At 43.9% G+C, this 23,119-nt stretch overlaps 1 protein-coding gene and 1 long non-coding RNA gene across 15 annotated transcripts in view; one reads left to right on the plus strand and one right to left on the minus strand.

Moving 5' to 3' along the window:
- The window catches only part of ARHGEF9 (Cdc42 guanine nucleotide exchange factor 9), a 193,382-nt gene that overhangs the window by 161,914 nt on the left and 8,349 nt on the right, over positions 1-23,119 (plus strand). For all 11 annotated transcript variants that reach the window (XM_069810878.1, XM_069810877.1, XM_069810875.1 and 8 more), the window contains 2 exons: positions 15,775-16,018; positions 16,724-16,792. In XM_069810878.1, coding sequence (XP_069666979.1) covers positions 15,775-16,018; positions 16,724-16,792 — 313 coding nt within the window. The remainder of the gene's footprint in view (positions 1-15,774; positions 16,019-16,723; positions 16,793-23,119) is intronic.
- Positions 2,450-23,119, minus strand: part of LOC138690685 (uncharacterized) — a 52,124-nt gene continuing 31,454 nt past the window's right edge. Inside the window, exons 4-5 of one of the 4 annotated variants that reach the window (XR_011329438.1) lie at positions 18,534-20,119; positions 18,473-18,503 (exon numbers count right to left, since the gene is read on the minus strand). This is a non-coding gene — a long non-coding RNA (uncharacterized lncRNA). Of the gene's footprint in view, positions 6,622-10,033; positions 13,255-14,891; positions 15,007-18,472; positions 18,504-18,533; positions 20,120-23,119 lie in introns of those variants that run through there. The other 3 variants (XR_011329441.1, XR_011329437.1, XR_011329439.1) reach the window with 3 other exon arrangements.

Here is a 23,119-nt window from a genome sequence, read left to right on the forward strand (position 1 = left end):
GGATTTTTATGCTCATAGCAAATCCAGCCTCCACTTGTTCATTTCATGCCTTTTCTCATGTGCCCCTTGTTTGGCTCGTTGCCTCACTTCTGCTTTTGGATTTTGGCTGCAGCATATGATCTGGGATTAGATAGCCCTAGAATTTCTACATGAACTATGCAGCCTGGCACTTGGGCAGACAACTCAATTACTGCATTAAAATGATGTTCACTGCCTCTCAAAGAAATATCAGGCAGCAGCCTGCTCTGTAGCAGGGTGTATGTGCTGTCACTTGGTGAAATGCATTTTAAGCCTCATCCTCATGTAGCTGCTGTGCTGGAATTTATAGGGCATATCTCTGCCGTGAAACCCATCACAAAGGTAGAGAAAGGTAACGAAGAATACTGATGCTAATGTGTTGTAGTATTAATAGCAGCAGGTGAACTGTGTTTCGGAGCACCTGTGTTAAGCAGCAGCATCACAGCTGTATTGCTGTAGTCCTGCTAAGGTGATCCCAGCTCATTACCATCACAACTGTTCGAAGTGAAGTGACAGAGCTCATAAGTCCTGGGTGCCTCTGTCTTCTGACAGACCGGGATTCATTGACATTTTCACTGCAGCTATACAGATAACTGTGTAGAGGGAGTCCCCTGGATGGGCTTCAAGTGGGAGCAAGGGCAAGCTGCGGATGTCTCTGGCCAAACACACCAGGGTTGTGTCCCTGTCACATCTCATCTGCTAAGGAAAGGTTGAGCGAGACCTGCGCCGTGTGGCAGCCCCCCGAGGAGTGCCCTGCCGCTGCAGGAAGCGGCGTGGGTGGGGGCGTGGGTGGCTCCTGACTCACCGCGGCATCACTGCCCGCTGCCGCCGTACGTGGAGCTGTGGCCTCTGCAGTTCAGTGGGTGGCACTTTCTTCTCCTGAGTCATGGTTGACTGAAATTTTGCCTTCTGGAATGCGTGTGCTTATTCTTTCCCCTCCTCGTTGCTGTGCCTTTTACTTCTTTCCTGGCTCTGTCAAAAAAAATAACCACAGAGCAACAATAACAAAGTCAGATGTTTAGACAACTGTCAAAATTAGTCTGGAAGTATGCAGCTGGGTTTAATTTTTCATCTTGACCTCCTACACTTTGATTGTGGCCCTGATTTTCCAATTCATAAGACAGCATCCAGTTTGGCTTGCACTGGGTCTGCTCCAGGGAGGTATGGAGCGTTCCCTTAACTCCCGGGAAAATCAGAGCTGAGATTTCCATGGTCATCAGTATGAGCAGAGAGCATTCACCAATTCACAGCGGGCTGCTGGGGGCTCGGGAGGTTGTATCAGTGTGCAAAGCGTTCGTGTGATGCTGTCCTCTTCCCTTATGTATTCAAAAGGCATTTGCAGTGTGTGTGTGTGTGGCAATGCTGCACAAGAGGGGCCTTTACGGGAAAACGCCCTGCAGATTTTAGTTGTCTCAGGGACAGCACAGTGGTCTGGGTCTTCCTGGCAGAGAGACTGGCTCCATGTCAGGATCTGGCAGGCTCTTCTGCCACTAGCTGAGGCCTTGTGGGACGGTGTCCCCACTGAGCTTTAGGATCACACGGCAGAGGGTGGTAACTGATCTGGTGAGCCCAATATCACGGGCACAGGGTTCGTACTTCGCTGCCGGTTCTCCTTTTACGTCTCTTTTTCCAGCATCGAACTGCAGTTGTTATTTTTCAGAGTGTTGGGGTAGGAGGGGAGGTGGGCTTACAGCTGGACTCTCCCATCTTGATAATGTTTTCCTTGAACATTATTAAGAAAGATTGTCCGAGTATGGAATTCAGAGGAGTGTTAGCTCACATTTTGGGATCACACATGCTGTATAAAATAAATCTGAATGACTTATAGCCTCTGTTGTCTTGACCCTTGTGTCAGGCTTTGCTGTTACAGATCCCAACAGACAACCATCTAGCAGGATAACCTCTGCTTTAGAGCCAGAGCGCTGTATCCTGGAGCTTTCTTAGTGAAGCACCATTTATATCATGGTGCAGGAGGCTGGGGCCAGCCTTCCTTACCCCATGCTTTAAAATTATTCTCTGAGGGATATGAAATAGGACCCACACATCCCCAAGAGCAGGAAGAATACAGCAGGACTGCAGGGGTGCTGGTGCTCCAGCTCTGCCTGGCCAGGAGTGGGCAGAGCACCATATCCTGGGGTCATCTGCTGCACAGCCTGGTGCCAGTCGTGGGAGTTAAAGTGCTTGAGAGTGGTGTGAGCTTGCAATATACTTTCGTGTCCCACTTCAACAAACCCTCAGGGAATTGGAGTTGTCTGAGTCCAGAAGGGAAAGTTTCAGATTTCCAGAAGGTCTCGGAGTTCAGACTGGTCCAGGGCTGCCAGCTCCTCTGCCATGTGTACAGGGAGAATTACGTCCTTTAAAGGTTTCCAAAGCAGAAGATTGAACAGCACCCCTCTTATTCCAGAGACAGGCAATGAGAAAATTCATGGACAACCTGACCTATGTTTTGCATGAGGTTTGTTTAGTCAATGACCCAGATCAAAATTTTCAGGTTTGGTTCCACTTAAGATGGCACATCTCAGTGAATCTTCCTCTTCAGAAAATCTCCTGCATGTGTGGGTTTTCTTCAGATGTAATAAATTAGTAGGTGTGATACATTCTTAATCATGACACAGTCAATTTGAGAATACATTTATTTTTTAATTATAATGGTTAAATTTTACCTCTTTATTGGTCAAAAGATATTTTTAATAGAAAAAAGGAACTAGAACCAATTCCTTATTTAAATATATCACAGATACTTCAGTTTGATAAAAGCATGCTAGATATCCTGAGAGGCTCTAGAAGACAAGCATATATTTCAAACAGGCTCTCCCACTCCTCCAGATCTTCATTGCTGTTATCTGCACGTCATCCTCACCTTCGTTGCCTGTTGTCTCCCTGGTAGATGTTTGCAGCTGCAACAGCTCTGTGGTCTTGAATCCCCTGGTAATGCATATGGAATCTGTGGTTTGACAGATACTGATACATGAGTTTCTGATGGAACAGATACGGTTCGGTATCATAAGCTCTGTGACAGTTTTGGATGTTGGTATTCTCTGTCATTCCCTTTGAACGCCATTGTCTGCAAAACTTGTTACACAGTGGGCTCATATTGCAAAGACCGTCAGATTCCTGCTCACTAGCTTGTGCGGTGGAAGATGAAATAATTTCTGTGTGGCAAAACTGGCTGGAATCAGCTTCATTCCTGTAGGCTAAGGTGAGGTGTCAGTGGCATTCACTGATACCGGTAGATGCATGTTAGGTCCAGGAAGGTAGTAAATGAATTCCTATAATATCTGGAAAAGAGTTACTGAAAGCCAGTTTTTCTTTTTCTGCAAAAATTTCTGCAGCATTCTGCTTCCAGCCAACCAGTGTGCTGGATATATTAGTCCCAAGAGAGCACACTGCTACAGACATGCCCGCAACTCTTGTTCGTGTCTGTATTGCAAGCAGCTGATCCTTTGGGCTGGCTGTATTGCTGCTGAACCCAGGTGGAGTATTAAAAATTCTATCTATAGCCAAGGTAACAACTCATTTTGTATCCCTTATTCAAGGTGAGAGCTGTGTGAAAGTAACGTGTCCCCCCACCCCCATGTAAGTTTGGGTTTCTTCACAGCAGTTTTGCTATCAGCTAGTAAGCAGTGAGGACTGCTCCAGTTCAACTGCTCTGTGTCCTTTGTGTGGCACTAAAGACAAGGCACAGTCCACATTCTCAAAAACCATCTTTGTTTCTACCATTCCTCTGTTGGATCAGGTTTGGTCCATCAGCTTTACAGGCAGACAGCCTAGGAAGGTTTCAGCACGACTCCTGTCGTATGCTACCAAGAATTACCATGTTTCTTTTTCCTACTGATCCGTCCAGTGTTACCTGTGCCTGAGCAATAAGGTCTATTGGCTGTGGAGGTATTTCTAGTATCCAGCTATCTGCTTTCAGCAGCAGTTAACGTATTTCCAAATAAAGCCCTGTTTGCTTTGAATATGGCCTGCTTTCCGGAAGCTTTGCCATCCTTTTCTGTTGATGTCTGAAAATGTTTCAAGGTTACGGGGCCTTTTTTTGTTGGACATCTGGCCAAGACATTTCTATGAGGTGGGATAACTCTCAGGGTCTGTCTTTGCATGTGGGCAGCTGGGCGATTACCTGGTTGATGGTTTGTTTGCATGCAAAGAACCAGATATTAGTATCATCATTAATATGACTATATTGAATTATATGACTATATTAATAGGACTATAATGAACTAGTCATTAATATAGTTCAGCTGTCAGGAAAGGAGTGATGGCGCTCGTCAGATCCAGCGGCAAAGCTCAGACCCTTCCCTGGTTGGCAGTGTAAGTTCCACTGCCTCAGACTGAGAAATCCCAAATGCATTTCCATGACCACCACGTCTTGGAGAACTGATGGGACTTCAGACAGGGACCTAGTTGTGAAAATGAGTAATTATAAAGGGCTGCATTCAAATGTGCTTGACAGATGTTATCTCCGTCAGTATGAGTATATTTAGGTCTTTCTTCCAAGCAGGAAACTTGCACTAAGATTTACGAGGGCTGCATGAGTAAGAGCAGTAGCAGCAGGTGGAGAAGCTGACACTATGGCAGCCAGCTTTCATTTCTGGCAAACATCTTGCAAAGCAACTTGTGTGGGAAAATTTTCACAAATAAAATTGGTTTCCGAGCTTTACAATTAAATCTCTTCAGCTTAGATTTTGCTATCAGAGACAGCACTGGACGCTTCCTAATATCACCACTGAATTATTTTCTGGTGCTAGAAAGTGAGAAGTTTAATCAGATGAAATGGCCAGGTCAGCCATTTCAGTGTTCAATAAACTGAATACTGAAATGCTAGTGGATGTAGGTGGGTACTGCAGAACATTTCCAGAACCTGTGTCAAAAGGGGAGCACTGAGTTAGTTTGGATGTCTACAGTTCCTGATAAAGAGCCACTGGGAGAGCTCGTGATTTAGATTTTCTTCGCAAAGCTGGGTAACTTTCACCTATTGGATTAATATCAAACTCTTCTAATGAATTTTCTGCCTGTGTTTCCTGAACCAGAGGTTGGGACATGGCAGTGTGCATGAGGACAAAGCGGTGCTTTCTTCAGAAGAGACTCTCAGTTGGTTACCCTAATGCAAAAATGCCTTTTGGAAAGTAAGAAGGGAATAAACTGCGTGGGAAGCAAGCACTGGCCTCAGTTTGACTTACCATATGTCTATAATCAGGAAAGAAGAATACATATTCCAGTATGCTAACCGTAATTACCAAGAAATGAAGTCAATCCTTGATGATGGTAGCATTAAAAGATGTTGCCTTAAAGGCGCAGGGTCTACTTTTCTTATCACCCTGAAGTTGAGAGAGTTTGACACAGAGATGCTTTAAATTTGCAAATCGTAGTACTTAACATCCAGGACTGTGACACACAGCATTAATTATGATCATAGCTTGTTATGTTGGGGGATGCTCGAGGTGCTTATCATGTAATAGATGAGGATCTTCTTTTTTCTGTTCTGGGTAATAGTTTGGATTTCCCCAACGGGCTCGAGAGTGCTGTGGCATTAGGCTGGAAATGACAATAGGAAGGGTTAACGGAGTTTCTGCACCAAATTGTGCTTTTCGTTCACCAGTAGTCAAACAGTCCTTGATGGGGCTCCGTGTTTAGTGTTCTCTGACAGTGCAGAAAGATCAGTGACTGCATGAAACACATTTAGTTTTCATTTGCACTTTTTATGCGTCTCTTGTAATCAAGAGGCAATGCAAACTCCAGCTTGTGGTTTATTGCTATTGCTGTCTTCCCTTGAGCTCTCAGAGCAAAGCAGGTTGGATGAGAAGCAAAATGAGACCAGTTTAATAGCAATAGCCAGACAGTCAGCCAGAAATAGCTGTGCTATAGGAGATGGAGTAAATAAAATAATCCTGTCAAACTCCATTGCAGTTCAGGTTTCCAAATGGGAAGATAAAAGAGACATTTCTGAGCCCTTATAGTATAAGAAGGTCTAGTTCCCATATCAGTTCTGTTAAAAACATTGAGGTAAGCTTTGCACCAAAACAACGGCCCTGCTTTTATTACAGGCTAAATAGGTCTCACAGGGCTAGCCAAAAATCTTGTTTGCAAACACAGAGCAACACTGGGACAATTCTTATTACTTCAAGTGTTTTTTTGACCCACAAGGAACACTGTTTGACTTTTGCAGCGCCTCCCACCCCTTCTCTTTTCCTCCCAGTAACACAGATCTTCATGAAATGCCATGTTTTGGGTCAGGCCTGGGTCCAGCCTGCAGCAGGGTGGGAAAATGGGTCAGGCTGTGTTTCACTGTTTTCAAACAGCAGCTCGGCAGAGACTCGGTGGTGTGCTGCGCTGACAGGCAAGGCATGCTGCTACTTCAGCTGGTGAGGTAGCTTGAGATAAGCATGAAGACAACCAAAGAAAACACACTGGCTTGGTCACAGCCCCAAAGCAAAGTATAAAATGAAGTTTTCAGAGAACAGTCAGCCCCACTGACGTAGCCCCGCGTTCATGCCCAGCTGATCGGTCGGTGCTGTCTGCAGACAAGAGGTTTCTGTGGGTCCAGACTGTAGAGCATGGCAAGGAAGTTTGATCCTCCTGTCAGTCTCCTTGGCTAGCAGATAGCTGAAAATGAAAGATGAATTCCAGCAACTGACAGGATATATGTTAAAAACAGTTATGAAAAAGTACTTTAGCTTTGAGATATGGCATATTCAAGAAAAGAAAACATTCCTTTTAATAGTCAAAATAGCCCCGAATGCATGTGCTCAGTGATCCTCTCGCAGGGATGTGCATGTGCCAATTATGTGCCCTGAGCGCAGTTTTGCAGGAGGGCTCGCGCTAGCAGGCTGTACTGACCGGAGCCAGCAACCTGCAGCAACCTGCTGGCATGCTGACTCAGGGAGGCCGGTGCTGCCTTTTTGCTGCTCAGCGTGCAATAGCAGAGAGGGAAGAGCGGGCTCTGAGAGGTCACTGGGATGCAGGACGTGTAGGGAGAAAAACATCAGGGTCAGCCAGAGGAGCCAGCTGGAGGAGGGCAGGAGAAGGCTTTCTGAATTTAGAGTCCTTCACAGTCTGTTTTCTTTTCTGGATAGGGAACAGGTTTAGCCTACTGATATAGCCATACAGATATGCAAGATGCTATACAATATACTCTGTGCCTAATTTATCACTCCTGTAATTGAAGTGGGTGTAAATTTAGCCCAAAAGCAAAACCTCCAGAGCTGAAAATCTAACCCTTCTCCTGCTGTGGCCTTTCAGCAGCACAATTTTAAGCCCCTGGGAGCAAACTGGAGAGACCAGAAAAGCCGAGTGACGTGTCTGCAGAAGGGTTTCCCGTCTCTTCCTGTTATTAGTTCTTTGGAAATGCACTCGCCCTCAGCTCACTGCTTTGCAGCCAATGTGACTGGGCTTGAGGTGGAACAAGGCATCAAAATGCCACTGATGTTCCACTAAATACGTTGAACAAAAATAGCATTTCCACATAAATGCTTTCAGCTCCAGTCCTCCCCCACTCAGATCCCACACTGCAGCTTCATGGAGCTGGCAAGGATGAATCAAATGTCTCTTTCAAAACTCAGGAGACAGACACTGCTGAATAATTTGGCAGGAATCTGCCGACCCCCCCCCCAGCACAGCTGTCCTTGTGCAAAGAGGAGTTACGTAAACCCATACCGCAGAGATTTCGGTTCCCCTCTTCCCCCCTGGGGAAACTTGTAACAATTTGGCCCATCCTAGGAAGTTTGTGGTAGGAAGTGAGTGGCTGAGGTTGTGTCGGGGAGGTGGTGTTACATCCCCCTGTTTCTAATATGATCCATCCCTTATCACATTTTCAGGTTGTGCTGTGCAGACCCCATTTCCCTGCTCCTAAAGGCTGGCTTAGCCCAAACTGCTGTGTCTGACAGGGTGACAGCAAAGCTCACAGTCACTGGCATCCAGCCACTTAGCAGGGCTTAGTTTTATTTTCTGATATAAAGAATATTTAGGACAAAAACATTCAAAAAGGTTCATTGAGTTTTAGGGTCTCATTTGGACAGAAGAGAGGCCCAGTTTTGCAATGCACTCAGCTCCAGGGAGGTCGATGAGAATGGTGCATAGATGTCCCATCTTAAAAATCAGCCCTCAATAGGGTTAAGTTAAATGAACAAATGCTACAGAAAACTTGGTGTTCATGAAAAGCAGGCTGGGCTGCTTTCTTCAAAAGGTCACTTTAAGGTAGATTAGATTTTAAAAATGTAGGCTCTGAATCTTTTTTTAAAAAGCCAAAGAACGTTGAAAGCCCTTATGACTAAAGATACCCAAAGACATGGCAAAGTGGCAGTGTGCCATGCTCTCATTGCTCACGGCAGGCTGGGCAGAGTGAAGATAGAGAGCAGGCAGGCAAGAAAATCAGGACAAGTATCAGGAGTAAATTGAAAAACTCTGCTCGCTCCCTCTGCTTCTTCCATTCTGCTCTGCAGTCACTGCCCAGGTCAACAAGAAATTGTCAGAGAGGGTCTGAGACCCACACCATAGTGCAAAAGATAACTCAGCCTTTTCCAAATTGTGGGTTCATGTTTGGGTGCAGTTATTATGGACCCTGGTTTAGTCTTTTCCCAATTTCAGCATCAACTATTCACTATTCATCAACTGTTTCAACATCAACTATTCACCAAGTTGCAGAGCTTGCCTGTAGGTGGGTCTCTCTTCAGCCTCACCCTTGGATCCCCCTTCTCTTTTGATACCTGAAGAACATACCATCTTCTGGCTTGCAGGGATTGCTGCTTTGTATACTGAGCACGCTGCTATCTTGCTGCCTTGTCTGTGTTACATTTCAATTATTAGTCATTTCAGGCAAGCCCTGGCTTTGCTTTACCTGTGTGTGCGCAGTGCAATACTCTCGGCCTTCCAGCCCCATGAGCGCTTGTAAGGGCCGTTGCTTCACCGGCGACACTCCTCACTCCAAGCCATGATCTCAGGTAGGGAGGAGTGAGGGGAGAAACCCCTCGTGTGACTTTGCGCTGTCACCCATGCTCAGCGCAACAGAAAAATACCTCAGAAGACCTCTACGGGGATGATCTTCTGTAAAGCTGTGGTGGGGATGGAGTGATGATCCCCCCAGCGGAAGAGCCACCCTGTTGCATGTTACTCAGGCCGCCCTTTGCCTCACAGGAGGGACGGAGGGATCTGTGGCATGCTGCGTCTGCCACCCGCGGGCTGCATCTGCCACCTGCAGAGCCTCCTCTCTGCCTCCCTTTGGTCTGCCAGCTCCGAATCCCGAAGCATGTGTAACGCTAAGCTATTCTTACAAGGCTTTGAGCTGTTAAAGATCCACCGTCAAAGGCTTTCAGTGTGTCTTTAACTGATTACTTATTTACAGCTCCCTCCTGCCCTGTAAAATAAGCAAATACGATTATGCCATTATAGAGATGGGGAAGGACTGAAGGAGAAATTGCATTTCACCCAAAGGCCGGCAGCCAGTCCTTGCCAGCCTCGGGGAGGTGCGCTCAAAAGACCTGACTGCATCCATGTACTCAGAGTGCATAATTCCTCCCCGAGTCATTCTGAAACTACTTTGCCATTGGAATATGCAGGTTTTAGATAACCAGGAGGATGAATAACCTACATATGCAATGAGAAACTTGTAACGGATTATTCTGTGGTTGGCATCTTTTATATTGTCAGCTCATAAGAGGGATCTAATGACTCATGGCTGAAAATGGCTCTTTCTCCACTTGTGTTTTACAGATGATTTGTTTTACACATGAGAAGTAGAGTGTGACCTAGCATGGAGTAAACCATAGCACTTGGAAAAAAATGTGCCATCCAAAAATCATAACCCTTGCTTAAGACCTCCCCATCCATCCTAATAAATAGGAGGAGTTTCTGAAATGCATGAAGCTGGCTGCACGCGAAGCTAGCAGGAACAAATTACCTGGGGGACATAGCAGGCCAGGTCCTCTCAAGTGCTTACCTGTGCCCTCTGATAGAGGGGGAAATTTCCTCCTTATGTGCTGCGTGCTGGTTAAGCCATTGAATAGCTTTTAATCCTAATGCCATTTTGCACTAGCAATTGCCTGCACAGGCAGATTGCCCTCCTTGTGATTGGTATTATATTTCCTCTGCAGCATCATGGGAGGATTTGACTCTTACAGGGTCTTGCACAAGCACAGTGTGCAAAGGCAGTGTCTGGCACATGTAGCTATGGCCTGGGGTACTCGTGGCACAAAAAAAGTGATTGATTAAAGCTAGAGAGCAGGAGGAGAAAGCAGTACTAAAGACAAGTAGAAGTCAATTTAATAGTAAGAGTTATTGAACAATCTGATTTACAGGTGCAGTCCGTTCTACACATATATCTATATCCAGTGCAATAATTTGGGAGTAAGTGCATAATTGATTGTGGAAGCCACATCCCAACTTCAGATCTTCAGGTTTTCCAATAAAAGTTCAGCCTTGGTTTCCTTACGATGGTCACAAATGAGATTTTTTTCTTTCAAGCACAGCTAGAGAAAGTCACCTTCCCCCTTCAGACAGGGGACAGTGAAATGGGGATATTTAAGTCAGAGTGAGAGCAGGAGAAAATGGCCCAAGCAGGTCACGCAGTCAGGTACATCCCCCTGAGTGCAGCCGCTACCTCAGGCACAAGCACTTCAGCTGTAAACCTCCGACAAAGCAAATGCAGAGAGCAGAATTGTGGTAGGTTTATGTAATGTGTCAAAACTTTGTTTTGTGCTCCCATCAAATATTACTTTTTTTGGCTTCATCTTTTCCTTATGAATCCTCAGCACATATTACGTGAACAGACTGCAGAGCATTTTTTAGAAGAGCTTAATTAACCTCAGCTAGGGAAAGAAAGGGAAATCATAGAAGCTGTAGGGTAAAAAAAGATCATATTTAGACAAATAAGTGCAAATGACCTAGATGCATCAATTTCCTTAAGAGCCATGCAAGGCAATCTGGATGCTGTCTGCAGAGACTGCAGGTTTATGTCACTGCTCCTCGTGCTTGCTGTCCCAGTCTGCACCTTGGGGCTTCTCTGACACCACCCCTGAAGTCCGTACTAATCCTACCTGCTCTCATCCCATTTTCTCCTCCATCTGTCACCTTTCTCTTAGACATCATCAAAATGCAGAGCTGGGAAGGACCCCAGGAGATTAGCTATTCCCTTCGCAGGATTAAGTATACTCAGATCATCTCTGATGGATGTTTGTCTAACCTTATTTTTTAAAATCTCCAAGGAATGCTGTCCCAAGACTTCCCTATATTGTCTGTTCTAGTGTTTAACTACTCTTATAGCTAGAAAGACTTCTTTTCTGAGTATCTAATCCTATTCTCCCTTGTGGTAAATTAAGCCAAGCCACAATCAAAATGGAGAATAATTGATCACCAGCCTCCTTAGAAGAGAAACAGCTTTCACATATTGGAATACCAATAGCACATTCCTTTTTATTTATGTCCTTTCCAGATTAAACAACTCCATTTCTTTATCCTTTCCCCACTGATCAGGTTTTGAGAGTCTTTTTTTGTCTTTTTCTATTTTCTTGCTCTTACCTGATTTAACTACAAAAAATAATTTTGTATGACATTCAAAACTGGACAGTGTAAACCAGCTAGTCGTCATCCTGGCTTAACTGTGGACAGGATAACATATAATACTATACTAATATAGCCAGCATATAAATGAAAGTAAATTCTATAGCTTAATAATTTCTTCCTAATTCTCTTGTATGTTATCCCTGGGATAATCAGGAGTAATAGCAGCAGCCTGTCCCAGCTGCCATTTCTGCCCTCTGCTAAGCCTGAGCATCTTTCGACAGTGTGGCTACTTAGATAGCTGATAAATCTCCATTTTGTGTATACATATTTGCTTTGTCCTTCTGACATGTAGTACTTAAACCAGTCTGTTTAAACAACCCATTTTCATCCTCAGCCACACATCTGCTCTCTATCTTGTATGTGCTTGTTTGATTCAGCTTACGTGCTCAAAGAAAGGAAAGATAGTCCCGCGCTCAACACAAATGGTGTACAGAACAACAAGGTTCATTTCTCAACGCTGCTACAGGCTTTCTGTCTGCGTCTGGCAGAAATCACACAAAGCAGCATTGCTTTCATTGCCTGCATGTTCCCTGAATTTTTATTCTCTTTTCCACATGCATAAAAAGCTCCTAAAAATAGGGGTTTGGCCTTGTTTGCTGTACGTCTCTCATGTAGCCCAGATGAATTCCTAAATTTTATTGAAATCAATTACAGCGTAAGCCAAGTGTATTTGAAGATGCCCATGCTTCACCAAGGAGCTAAGTAACTTATGTTATTCTTTAAGAGCTGTAGGAACATATGTGATAAAATATCCATGGATCAAATAATTATTATGCTTCCCATACTATGGGTGTTAAAATTTAGTCAGTTGGGAAATAATATCCATTTATTGAGTGCTGGCAAGAAGAGGGGAAGAAAGGAGAAGTGGTAGTAGGAAATGCCTAGCCCATTAAAAATTACATTATCCAGTTACAGTTATTAATCTGCTATATGGACTGAACTTTACTGAAACCAGGTGTGTACAAAGTGTCTTCCATGTGCAGACACATGCTATTCACTGAGGTGTTTATGTGCTCTATCATTCTGTGAAAAATAAAAGGTCTCTTAAAAACTCAGGGTACCAGTGCTGGAGTCTGTGGTCAGCAAGTGAGGAGTGGTCCTTCTCTTGAGGAAGTACGAAGGAAATGCACTGCTGGCACAGGGCAGCGACCCACACTCAGCTAACGTCAGGCACGGACTTGGTCGGAGCTCTTTACTTTTCTGTCCTTCTTTGAATGGTTTCGTCTTCCGCCGTGTTGGCACCTTTCTCTCCTCTCGGCCTCCCCCCACTCCAGGGGCTGTTTCTCCACCAGAAAGTTCCTGCCGAGCTGGTGGCTGAGAGCTCTGGAGAGGGCAATGAGAGAAAAGGTGATTCATTTCTTCAAGATTCGTTACTGAAGTTTCTTCTCAAAATGAAAGTAAAAGGGGCAGGCAGGAGCTTTACGCTTATTGTCTTTCCCTCATTTGCCCATGAGCTTGCTTAATGCTCAAGGACAAAACCACGGCATTTCTTCTCCGTGTGTTTTCTGCAAACAGTCTCAATAGCTGAGCTTGTTCTTTCCCGCTATTGCATTCTCACCAACAGTAATATTCTGTGGGGCCATTTATTTCCAAAAGCACTTGTATGATTCCATTATCTCCTCATTGCTCCTTCAGTAACTCCTAGGCAACACCGTTATCTTCACATCCAATACTCAGCAACACCTGCAAAACATGGGAGCCTCTAAAACGCACTGCAGAAGCCTCGCGGGAGGCAGCAATTGTTCTTGCTGCAGCCTCGGAGGGGAAATGTATGGAGCAGTTCAGTCAGACATGTCCAAACCCGATATATTGTCCTCTGGAAGTATAATGACAGCACAAAGCTGTTAAAACATTCACTGAGCATTAGCTATTAAGAATAGCTCATAATGTTTTCTAAATCAAAATTGGAGAGATAAAAAGGGAAAAAATGTATTGAGTATGTGTAAGAAAAAAGCCAATGCACAGAACCTTGGATTTTCAGAGCCAGGTGAGAAGGAGGATTGTGATTATTTATTCTTGTAATACCTTTTGTGAACAAATCTCTACATAATCATGAATATTGCATAGAAAAGTACGTTTGATCCCACTTCACCCATCTCGCTCACAAGGACAGTCTGTTCAGTGTTGTGTTTTGGAAGTTTTCATCAGCAGTGAGTTGGTTCTCTCTGGGAAGAAGAATAGTTGCTGGTATAGCTAATTTAAGGAGCACATCTTTTTTCCTGTGAGATTTGTTATCAAGTTTTTTTGAGAATGTGGTGAAGATAAATGCTAGTTCTATGAACTAGTCCAAGACTCAAATTTAAACACAGTGCACAGTATTGATTTAATTGAACAAGTTTAGTGTGATGCTTACAGCCTTTTCTCAGCACTTCCCTGGGCGCAGAGGGAGAGGAAAGAAGCAATTTTCCAAGTTAGGACAAAACAGAAAAGATGTTCTGTTGCATATTCAGCCTGAAATATCCTTCTCTTACATTTTGGACAGCATCACTACTCAAAGCCTACATACTAGAGGAAGATGTTTGTACAATACATTAGTTAGTGGATTCCCCCCCCCCCCGGAGCATTCCAGAGGAAGGAGCCAGGTTTTACAGACTATGAGCTTCTGGACAGTGCCCTGTCTCACGATCGTTAATACTGTCTGACATATCCATGAGCAAGTTTGCTAAAATATTATTATTATTATTATTATTATTATTATTATTATTTTCTGAGATTAATGATTTGTTTAAAGTAATACCTACTGCTTCTCTTTAAAAAACCTCACTACTAAATTCTTATTTGAGTAAATAAATGCAGTACATTGATATTATTTTTCCTCTTAAATGAATCCTTTGACATAGCATTTATCTTTAGGGCACTCTCAAAAATAAAGAAATATTTAAGTTAATTTAATACACCTAAATATTGGCTTTTGAGAGTGGGTAGAGGAAGGAAATCTTGATTGTGTGTTGCTAAATTTGGCTTTTTAAATATGTATGCCTTGTAACTTGAATCACCTTACGTGGTCATGACTATATAATTAACATTCTGTTTTCTGATGATCATTTTTTGTTATCTGTTCCTGTGAAGACATAGAGATGTGGGGCCAATGCTCCTCTTACACCAGTATAAATCAGGAATAGTTCTAGTAAAGGCAGTACAAAATTTGATGGGCAAAGGCAAAATAAGTATGAAGAGGGTAAGGAGGAAAACAGGAAATTACCTGTTTTTCACTACAGTTTATCAGCATCCACAATTTCACATCTATGATTGAGCAGTTGACACAGTAGATCTCAAACCACTCTTTTTTAGTGCCAGCTCCACCTACCGCTGTCTCCCAGCTGCAATCATGGTAGCCAATACGCAGCGCTGCTGCATGGCTGCTGCCGGCACGGAGCAGAGGTTGCACTGGGCATGTCAAACAGCCACAGAGCTGCGGGTGTTCCCATATGAGTTCTGAAAAATTAATAAAGAAGACTCTTTTACTTTTTCCTTCCCAATGTAGAGGAATGAGCTGTTGCTGAAAAACAAGGGGCAGGAATAATCAGCTTAGAAAGGAGATGAGGATGAACAGGTTTGGTTGTAAACATCAAGAAGGGAAAAAGAAAAAATTTAAGCTGGATCAAGAGGTTAAATCCAGGGCATAATGGGACAGAGATAGGTGAGGAGTTCTTTGAACTGAGAATCAGGGTGATTTTCTCAGCAATGAGTTGTGTATGAACGGGAAATGGGTTCCAAGAAGGGGCAGGGACCCATCTCCCCTGACTCTGAGAATGTGTTTGAAAAACAGAGGTCTGCACTACCCAGTCTGCACTGCCAAACATGCCAGAGCTGATTTCTCAAGTTTTATGCTTCTACACAGCCGTGTTTGTAGCACAGGAATCCCATCAGGCCAGTGGCCCGTATTTTCCAGTTTCTCATCTTACGGAACAGAGCTTCCCATCATGGAAAATGATGGAAGTATGTTACCTACTCAAAGGCATTTCTTCATGCCTACAAGCAAAATTTTGCAGCATGCGGATTTGTATTTCGTTCTTTTATGCCTGTGATCTACCCTATTTGTTTAGCCAGCAACAAACGTATTCACAGCAGATGAGGCTTGAAGAATCTGACCAGGTTTCACCATTACTTCTTACTTCTCTTCAGCCCTCCCATGAATTCCCTGCTGAGTTCAAGCTCTGTAAGTATGTTACAATCAACCCATCTCTCCCCTTCTCTCTGTAGGATCTGATACGAAGAGATATTCTGTATTACAAAGGTCGCATAGACATGGATAAATATGAAGTGGTGGATATAGAAGACGGGAGAGATGATGACTTCAATGTCAGCATGAAGAATGCCTTCAAACTTCATAACAAGGAAACTGAGGAAATGCACTTATTCTTTGCCAAGAAACTGGAGGAGAAGTTACGATGGCTTAGAGCTTTCAGAGAAGAAAGGAAGATGGTAAAAGAAGATGAAAAGATAGGTGAGGAATATGAAATGAATCTGAAAGGAGATTGTTGGTAATCCTTAATTTAGCCCCAACTGTTGGAGAAGCCCACATTTTGTTTTGTAGTAGAATTACAGTTCAACCTTGTTCAAATGTCCTTGGTTGCTCTCATAGTCATAAATAGGTCTCTTTCCAATTCAGTTACTGTTATTTTTGGCCCTCAATAAACAAATTCTGCCCATAGCTTCAAGCTATGGGTACTGTGGGAGAAGGCAGTCTTTGGCCATCTGACTTCAGAGTCTCCTGGCCGCATCATTTCTGCTCTGGTTAAGCATGTCTCGTGCAGGGTAGGAGGGCAGCAAAGTCAATGACTTACCAGCCGTGCCCTTCCCTCAGCATCAGCCCATAAATTGACTGTAACCAATGTCCGTTCAGGCTCAGTTTGTGTTGCTCAGCTGTAAAGCACTGAGCATATTTATGATACTGTATAAATAATAATGGGTCTAATCTTACTTTTCATACAGCCCCTGCACAAGTGAGATTATAAAGAGGCCTGTCCTTTCAAGAAAGATTTGCTTTTCAGTAAAATACCTGCCTGTACACACAGCTTACTGGGTGATGCTTTGCCACCTAGGGCGTTCTGTGTTTGCCAAACAGTGCAGAACATTCCCCCCTCCCCAAAAGAAAAAGAGGCTTTGTAAGCAATCTTCTGAATTGTGTTTGCCGTGTTCCCTTTTTCAGGCTTTGAAATTTCTGAAAATCAAAAGCGGCAAGCGGCAATGACAGTAAAGAAAGTCAGTAAGCAAAAAGGTAACCGGCAACATGCACTGTGCCTGGTGATGTGAGGGTGGAGTGGGCTGGGCTGAATCCTGCTGGGTTAGGATCCAGCATCCCCCTTGAATTTCCCCCTCCCCTTTCTCTTTTTTTATAAAATACCGTTTGTGCTTTGTATCCTTTCTTAATGTATCTGTGGGCCAAATTAATCTCTGGTCTAATGTGGTTGAAGCCAGTGGAATTTCACCAGAGATGAATTTGATCTCGTGTCTCCAGTCTGATGTCCAGAAGCTGTCCCTGGGGGCAGAAATCTATCTCAGTTGTTTATCTCAGGCTGAAATGGGAGTGAGTGCGGAGGTATGTAGGGGTTCTGCTGATTCCCAAAGTCTCCCGTTAGCAAAGAAAGACAGATGGCTAAAATACTGGAGATGGTGAGGGATCTACCCCTTTCCTGCTTTTGGAAAGGGGACACTCATGTTTCCTGGCACTACCTATAACTTTTTAAGGACAGCACAGTAGCATCAGCTGTAGGACATAAAGTATCTTAGTAAAGACATTCTGTCTCTCTAATGTCAGATTCATTTTCCCACCCAGGTAGGCTACAGCCAACTAATAAATGCCACGCTAGATATTATACAGTCTCAACTGGCGAAACAGCCAGCATTAATTATCTCTCGCAATAACTCTTGCAGCTACAGGTTTTGAAATACTAAATACAGAGGGAAAGTCAGAGGGGTCATTTTTCAAGTTTTCCAAAGCTTCACAAAGTCGTAGACTTATCGATTCGTTACCAAAGTACCACGGCACAACTAGGCCTATAAATGGGTTTTGAGAGAACTCATCACTTCTTGGCTATAGTCAGTTCCAGGCAGATTTGTCCCTGCTCTGTACAGACATTGGGGTGGTTTTTGCAAAAATTGAAGGAGCTCTTTGCTTTCTGCCTCACCTGTTTGTTGTCTACTGGCTTTGCTGGTCCAGTAGTGGTTTGCTAGGCCAACTGTAAACTCCTTGGTTTGCTGTGTCTCTCCATTGTCATTAGTCTTCTCCTCTCTACTAACTTCCTATGTTGTCTTCTGAGATGTTCTCTAAAAACTCTCCTGGCCAGATTTTCTAAGCTCAAAGTAGGCACACACCCAAAATTGGGCCCAAGGACGTGTATCTTACACAATGTACGTGTAGATCAGGCAGTAGCGGACACTATTGCGAGGTCAGTTTTGCAGATTCACCCCTCACCACCAGCATGCTTGTCCCTCAGCACGGAAGCAACCACAGAGATTATGGCAACTGGAAAATTAGAGAATCTGACTTGCATGATGGCCATGACAAAAACAGTTTAAATTATTGTTTGCTGTTCAGTTAATTATATTATTAATTAATTAAGGTATTAATTAATTAATAATTGTACTGTTCAGTTATTAAGTGACAGTTCAAAGGTGCCTGAGCATGCCTACCAATATTCCCACTTAAATCGCTGGACTTGCATCCTGACAAATATAATATACCTAACTGTACTTATTTCTTACACAGCAATTGTTCTCTTGTTTTCTCTCTTTCTCTTTCTCTCTCTTTCTCTCTGAGATGAAAAAGGAGGGGCTATTATCTTAGACTTCTCTGACTATAAAATTAATCAGCTCCTAAAACACCAGTCAGCATTTCTTTTATGAAGAATGAGCTTATGCTATAACACTGGCAGTTCTTATTGAGATGAAGTCCTCGAGTCAGACCCCAAGCATCAAGTTAAGGAAGCCTGTTTTACTTTACTTTTTTTTACTTTTACTTTACTTGTTTTACGTAAGACATGAAATCTGAAAAACAACAAATAGGGTCATTAAATTAGTAGCTCTGCTTCTTTTGTCCTACATTGCAGTAATCATAGCCCAGTCTCAGATTAATTAAATTAAGTACCGGCACTGAATGTTTTGCTGAAAACTCTTTAGTTTTCTTACTCTGTGGTTTGACTTGTGCCCAAGACCCAAAGAGATATGTGAGGCTGCTGGAGCAGGGAGCTGGTGGCATTTCTCAGAAGGGGGAGGTAGGAGAAAATTCCTGAGAGTTGGCTAACTAGAAGTGACTGATTTTTTGAATCTTGCCATGTGCATTTTACATATATTGCCAACAAATTTTTTGCCAAAGACCTTGGCAGGCACCTGGGGCTGTGTTGCTGAGGCTGAGGTGCAGCCCTCGAGGCTGGGAGCAGGCAGACGGGTGTGCCAGCACCAGGAGGTTGCCTCCTGCAGGCACCATCCCCGCGCAGCCTCCCACAGCACGACAGTAGAATTGGAAGGGGCTTTAAGTTGGTTCTGAAGCATCATTAATACGTGGAAAGCAGTGAAGCCCTTTAGGAGTGGGAATAGTTCCACTGCATTCAACTGAACTAGTTACTCATTTAAATTTATGGACTTTGCAGGACAGGTCTCAGTGGCTACAGCAGGGCTTGACGGCTCAACCGCTCGACCTGACATGTCGAGAGCCCTGCTCCCCGGTCAGTGGATGCCTGTTACAGACTTGTTTCTAGATTATCTCAGTTGTTCCCTCCACCTCTTAAATGGGAAACCATGGTAATTTCCCTGTCACAGAATACTTAAGGAAGAGAGAAAAGCCGTGAAGGAAGTGAAATGGAAAATGCAATCAACTTTGTTAGAGGTGAAGCAGAAAAACATTTTTCAAATAGTATAAACCGCCGCTTATTTCATGCAGTGTTGTACCACACCTCCCAGAAGTATTACTCTGGAGCTGGCTGGCGTGCATTTGAAAAGGAAGCATTTAAACCACTGCTCACTGCAGCAGATGAGGGAGAGACGCTGAGAGATCAGCTGATAGCAGGGGAAGAAACCTTAAACTCAGCTTTTTAAACTAGTGAAAACTTTATCCAGGTTATTAAGAGAGAACACAACTCTCAGTGTTTTGAGAAGTTTTTGATCCCAAAATGAGGGTCCTCCATGGGGCAGAAGTCAGCCGCCTCTGGAAGAAACCCCTTCCTAATGCTCAACTCTGTGCAGAAATGCGTGCACACATGCAGTGCCAGGCTTCCTTCCAAATCGATTTAATGATGCGCAAGGTCAGATTTCAGCAATATACTAGGATTTGCACTACTTATTGGATTGGGCAGAACGTAATGATATTAGACCAGGTGCCTTAAGACAGCATTAAACCAATTTTTGGCCTTCTTTAAGTCCATTAGACATAAAGTAAATGGGTAGTGTTGGCTCTGCACTTTACCAACAGATAGAGAAAAGGGCTGTTTGTTGTTGGTTTTTTTTTCTTTTTGCATTGATTGTTCAAGATTTTTCCTCTTGGTTACTGCCCTTTAGCTTCTTTAAATGTCAGTGTGGTAACTGGGAATAGAATTCAGTGTGGTGTCTCCTAGAAATAGTAAAGTAACAGAGAAATTTATTTGTCTTGACTTACAAAAACAACAAAAAACCCCACAGCCCTTTTTAAGCTACAGCCAATCAAGTGTGCAACTTTTCTGCAGGTACGTCCAGGTACCACTGAGGACTTTCACTGCCTGCACTGACACTGCAACATTAAGATAGCATCCAGTTGCACTTCCAAAATTGTGCTCGTTGTTGACTAAAGCAGTGGAAACAAGTCTAAAGTTCCCTTAAAAATGGATCCTTTGTGGATCTCCAGTCCATCCTTAACACAGACACAGGATTATCCAGGGTACTTTTTCCAAGTGTCTGAAAACAGAAGGCTCCTTTAGTGCCTCTATCCATCGAGGGCTTCTGTTCTGCTGGCCACTTTTAATCTCCCCTCTAAAGATTAGTGTTTGCAGCTTTCAGAAACATTCAGTTACTTTTCTGATCCCCAGCTTTGTCCACATCTGTCCCCATGCAGGACAGCATGTACATGTAAGGGATTTTTGCTTATGTTCCTGGAAGCTGTCAGTCAGGGGGATTAGAGGTTCCAGTGCCTGGGAAGGGGACCCCATTCTTAACGCACCCTTTCCCACTAATTTTTCCATTTTGGAAAATGAAATGTCTGTTCAAATTTAAAGAAGTGACCTTAGGGTTTCCCACCCCAGGAGAGCTCTTCAGACCCATGCTATGAGCCAGCTCCTTCGTGCCCTTCGCTCTTGTCCTGTGTATTCTCCTCTGCACTGTGCCACAGCTTCACCAAAGCAGATGCCCTCTGCCCAGACAAGCCTTTAGCCTGGTGGTCTGGGACTTGCGGAAGGAGGGAAACCTATATTCAATCACATCACACCCTGAGCTTAGAAGGATGCTGTCATTAAATCTGCCCCTAAACACTCAGCTAGGCAAACCCAGCAGGGGTTAAATCAACAGCTGGCATGAACTGCTTTGGCCTGCAGTAAAGCACCCTCTGAATCACTGAATTTTGCTGCTAATTTCTTCCTTTCTGATCACTTGAGCTCACGGCGAGCTATGTCATAAAAACCCTGACCCAAACACCCAACAGCTTTTCTCTGGCTTCTCACACTTCTGCACTTCAAGTTCTCCCCCAGCAAGTCTGCATAGCAAAACGAGATGACTGCATGTTAGCATACTTGTGCTGGCTTCATCCAGCTGGCGCGGACAGGTCTTACCAGGTAACAGAGTCTGTAGGTACCTCCTGTCATTCTCCTGAGTGTTTAAGCCTATTTTATTGCATCTTTGTTGCTAACAAGATTGACGTGGCCCTGACATGTTTCCCTATCCTACTCACACATGTAGGCACAGCCTCGGGGGGATTGAAGGAGACTGAGCAACACATAGACTAACCACTTTAAACAGAGGGGCATTTGCATTTTCAGATAATCAGGGTCACTTCCCTTTTTTCACAGAGCTTCCCCCAGTGTAGGTGAAAGAATGGAGCTAATCATGTTCTCGGTGGTATTTCCCCACAGATTCAGAGAAATCACAGAGCTTATCCCATTGCTTGTAAAATACAGACCCTACCCAAAATGTAGGTGTCGTGCAGTGCCCATCTGCGGCTCGCCCAAGCACTTTGTGCTTTGGGTGCGCAAGCACTGGTCTCATTGATGATAGTTTAGATAGATGGCTTCTCACTCAAGGCATTAGTAACCCAGCTGGAGTCAGTAGTATCATCTGAGATGCGGTCAGATATACAAGCTAAGGCAAATCATGAATAAATTCTTGGCTGGGAGATCTCTAAGGATGGTACCAGTGACTCGGCAACGGGCACATGCTTCTGAGCAAATTCTCCAGGGGATTTTTGTGGTGAGATGTGAAACGGACCTCTTGGGTTTTCCACTGGCCCTCATGTGAAGAGCCAAGATGTTGACATCAGGGTCATACTGAGATTCCAACTGAAATAAGTTTGTCAGCTGAGATACTCCTGCACTTTCAGTTTGGTGAGGTATTTTAGGTAAGCGGCAGTGTTGCTACCCAGAAGAGGCTGCATTTCAGGGCAGCGATGGATGAACTAATCTCTTCCTACCCATGAAACCGACGGAGTGGTCTTTGCTATCCATGTACAGAATGCTGGAGGAGAGGGAGGCTATATAAATACAAGATGGGATAAATTAGTTTTCACCTGGCTTTGATTGATAAAGCCCTAGTATCATTTATTCCATCTAGCTTTTGCTTATCACATGAGGAGTCATTATCTTAATGTCTAGTCTAATGACATCAGGTTGCAGTAACAGACTTGATAAATAGACTCAGGAAGGTCAAGTTCCCTCAGTATTTGTAGATAGTGTGGCTGGCTGTGGAATAGTCAGGATACAAGATGACTGTTTTCTTCTGTTGCATTTCTCAAGCTGCAGTTAGCTCTTTTCCCACCCTCTGCCTCCAAAACAGAGAAGTTAGGCTAGTGGTTAGAAAAGGGAGCTAAGGCATGTTCTCCTCACCGGTACCATCCCTGGTAATACCTACCTCTGCCAGGCCATCAAGTAAAATCCCCGGCTGCGTAAAGAGCCATGGCTAATGGACCACTTAAATTCCTCTTGAGTTGGGCGAGTATGACAAAATTGGAGTCGGGTACTTTAGCATGGAAGTGTAAATCAGTGAAGTCCGCAGCTGCCCAGGACTGCCTTCAGACGCAGACGTTTCCTGTTCACAGCTGCCATCCACACCTCTTGCCGTAAAAACTAGGTCTGCAATCAGGGAGCAGAACTAATATCAGACACAGCATAGTTTGCCAACTCTAAACAAAAGAGCAACCAAGGGAATAGTGGTGAAGTGCTTTGAGATCCTCTGTTGAAATGTGCTGAAGAAGGGCAAAGCGCTGTACCTGTTCAGCCATTACTGCTTCTTTCTTTAACTTGTTGCTATTGCAGGAGTAATTAACCATACAACAATTAGCGTTCTTGAGGTATGTTCCCGGCTACCCCACGTTGTGTATGGGTTACAATATTCAGAAGGAAACTGAATTTATGGGATTTTTGAGCATGGCTCC

Source organism: Haliaeetus albicilla, chromosome 23 (genome assembly GCF_947461875.1).
Source record: "Haliaeetus albicilla chromosome 23, bHalAlb1.1, whole genome shotgun sequence".
In the NCBI taxonomy this organism is placed as follows: Eukaryota; Metazoa; Chordata; class Aves; order Accipitriformes; family Accipitridae; genus Haliaeetus; species Haliaeetus albicilla.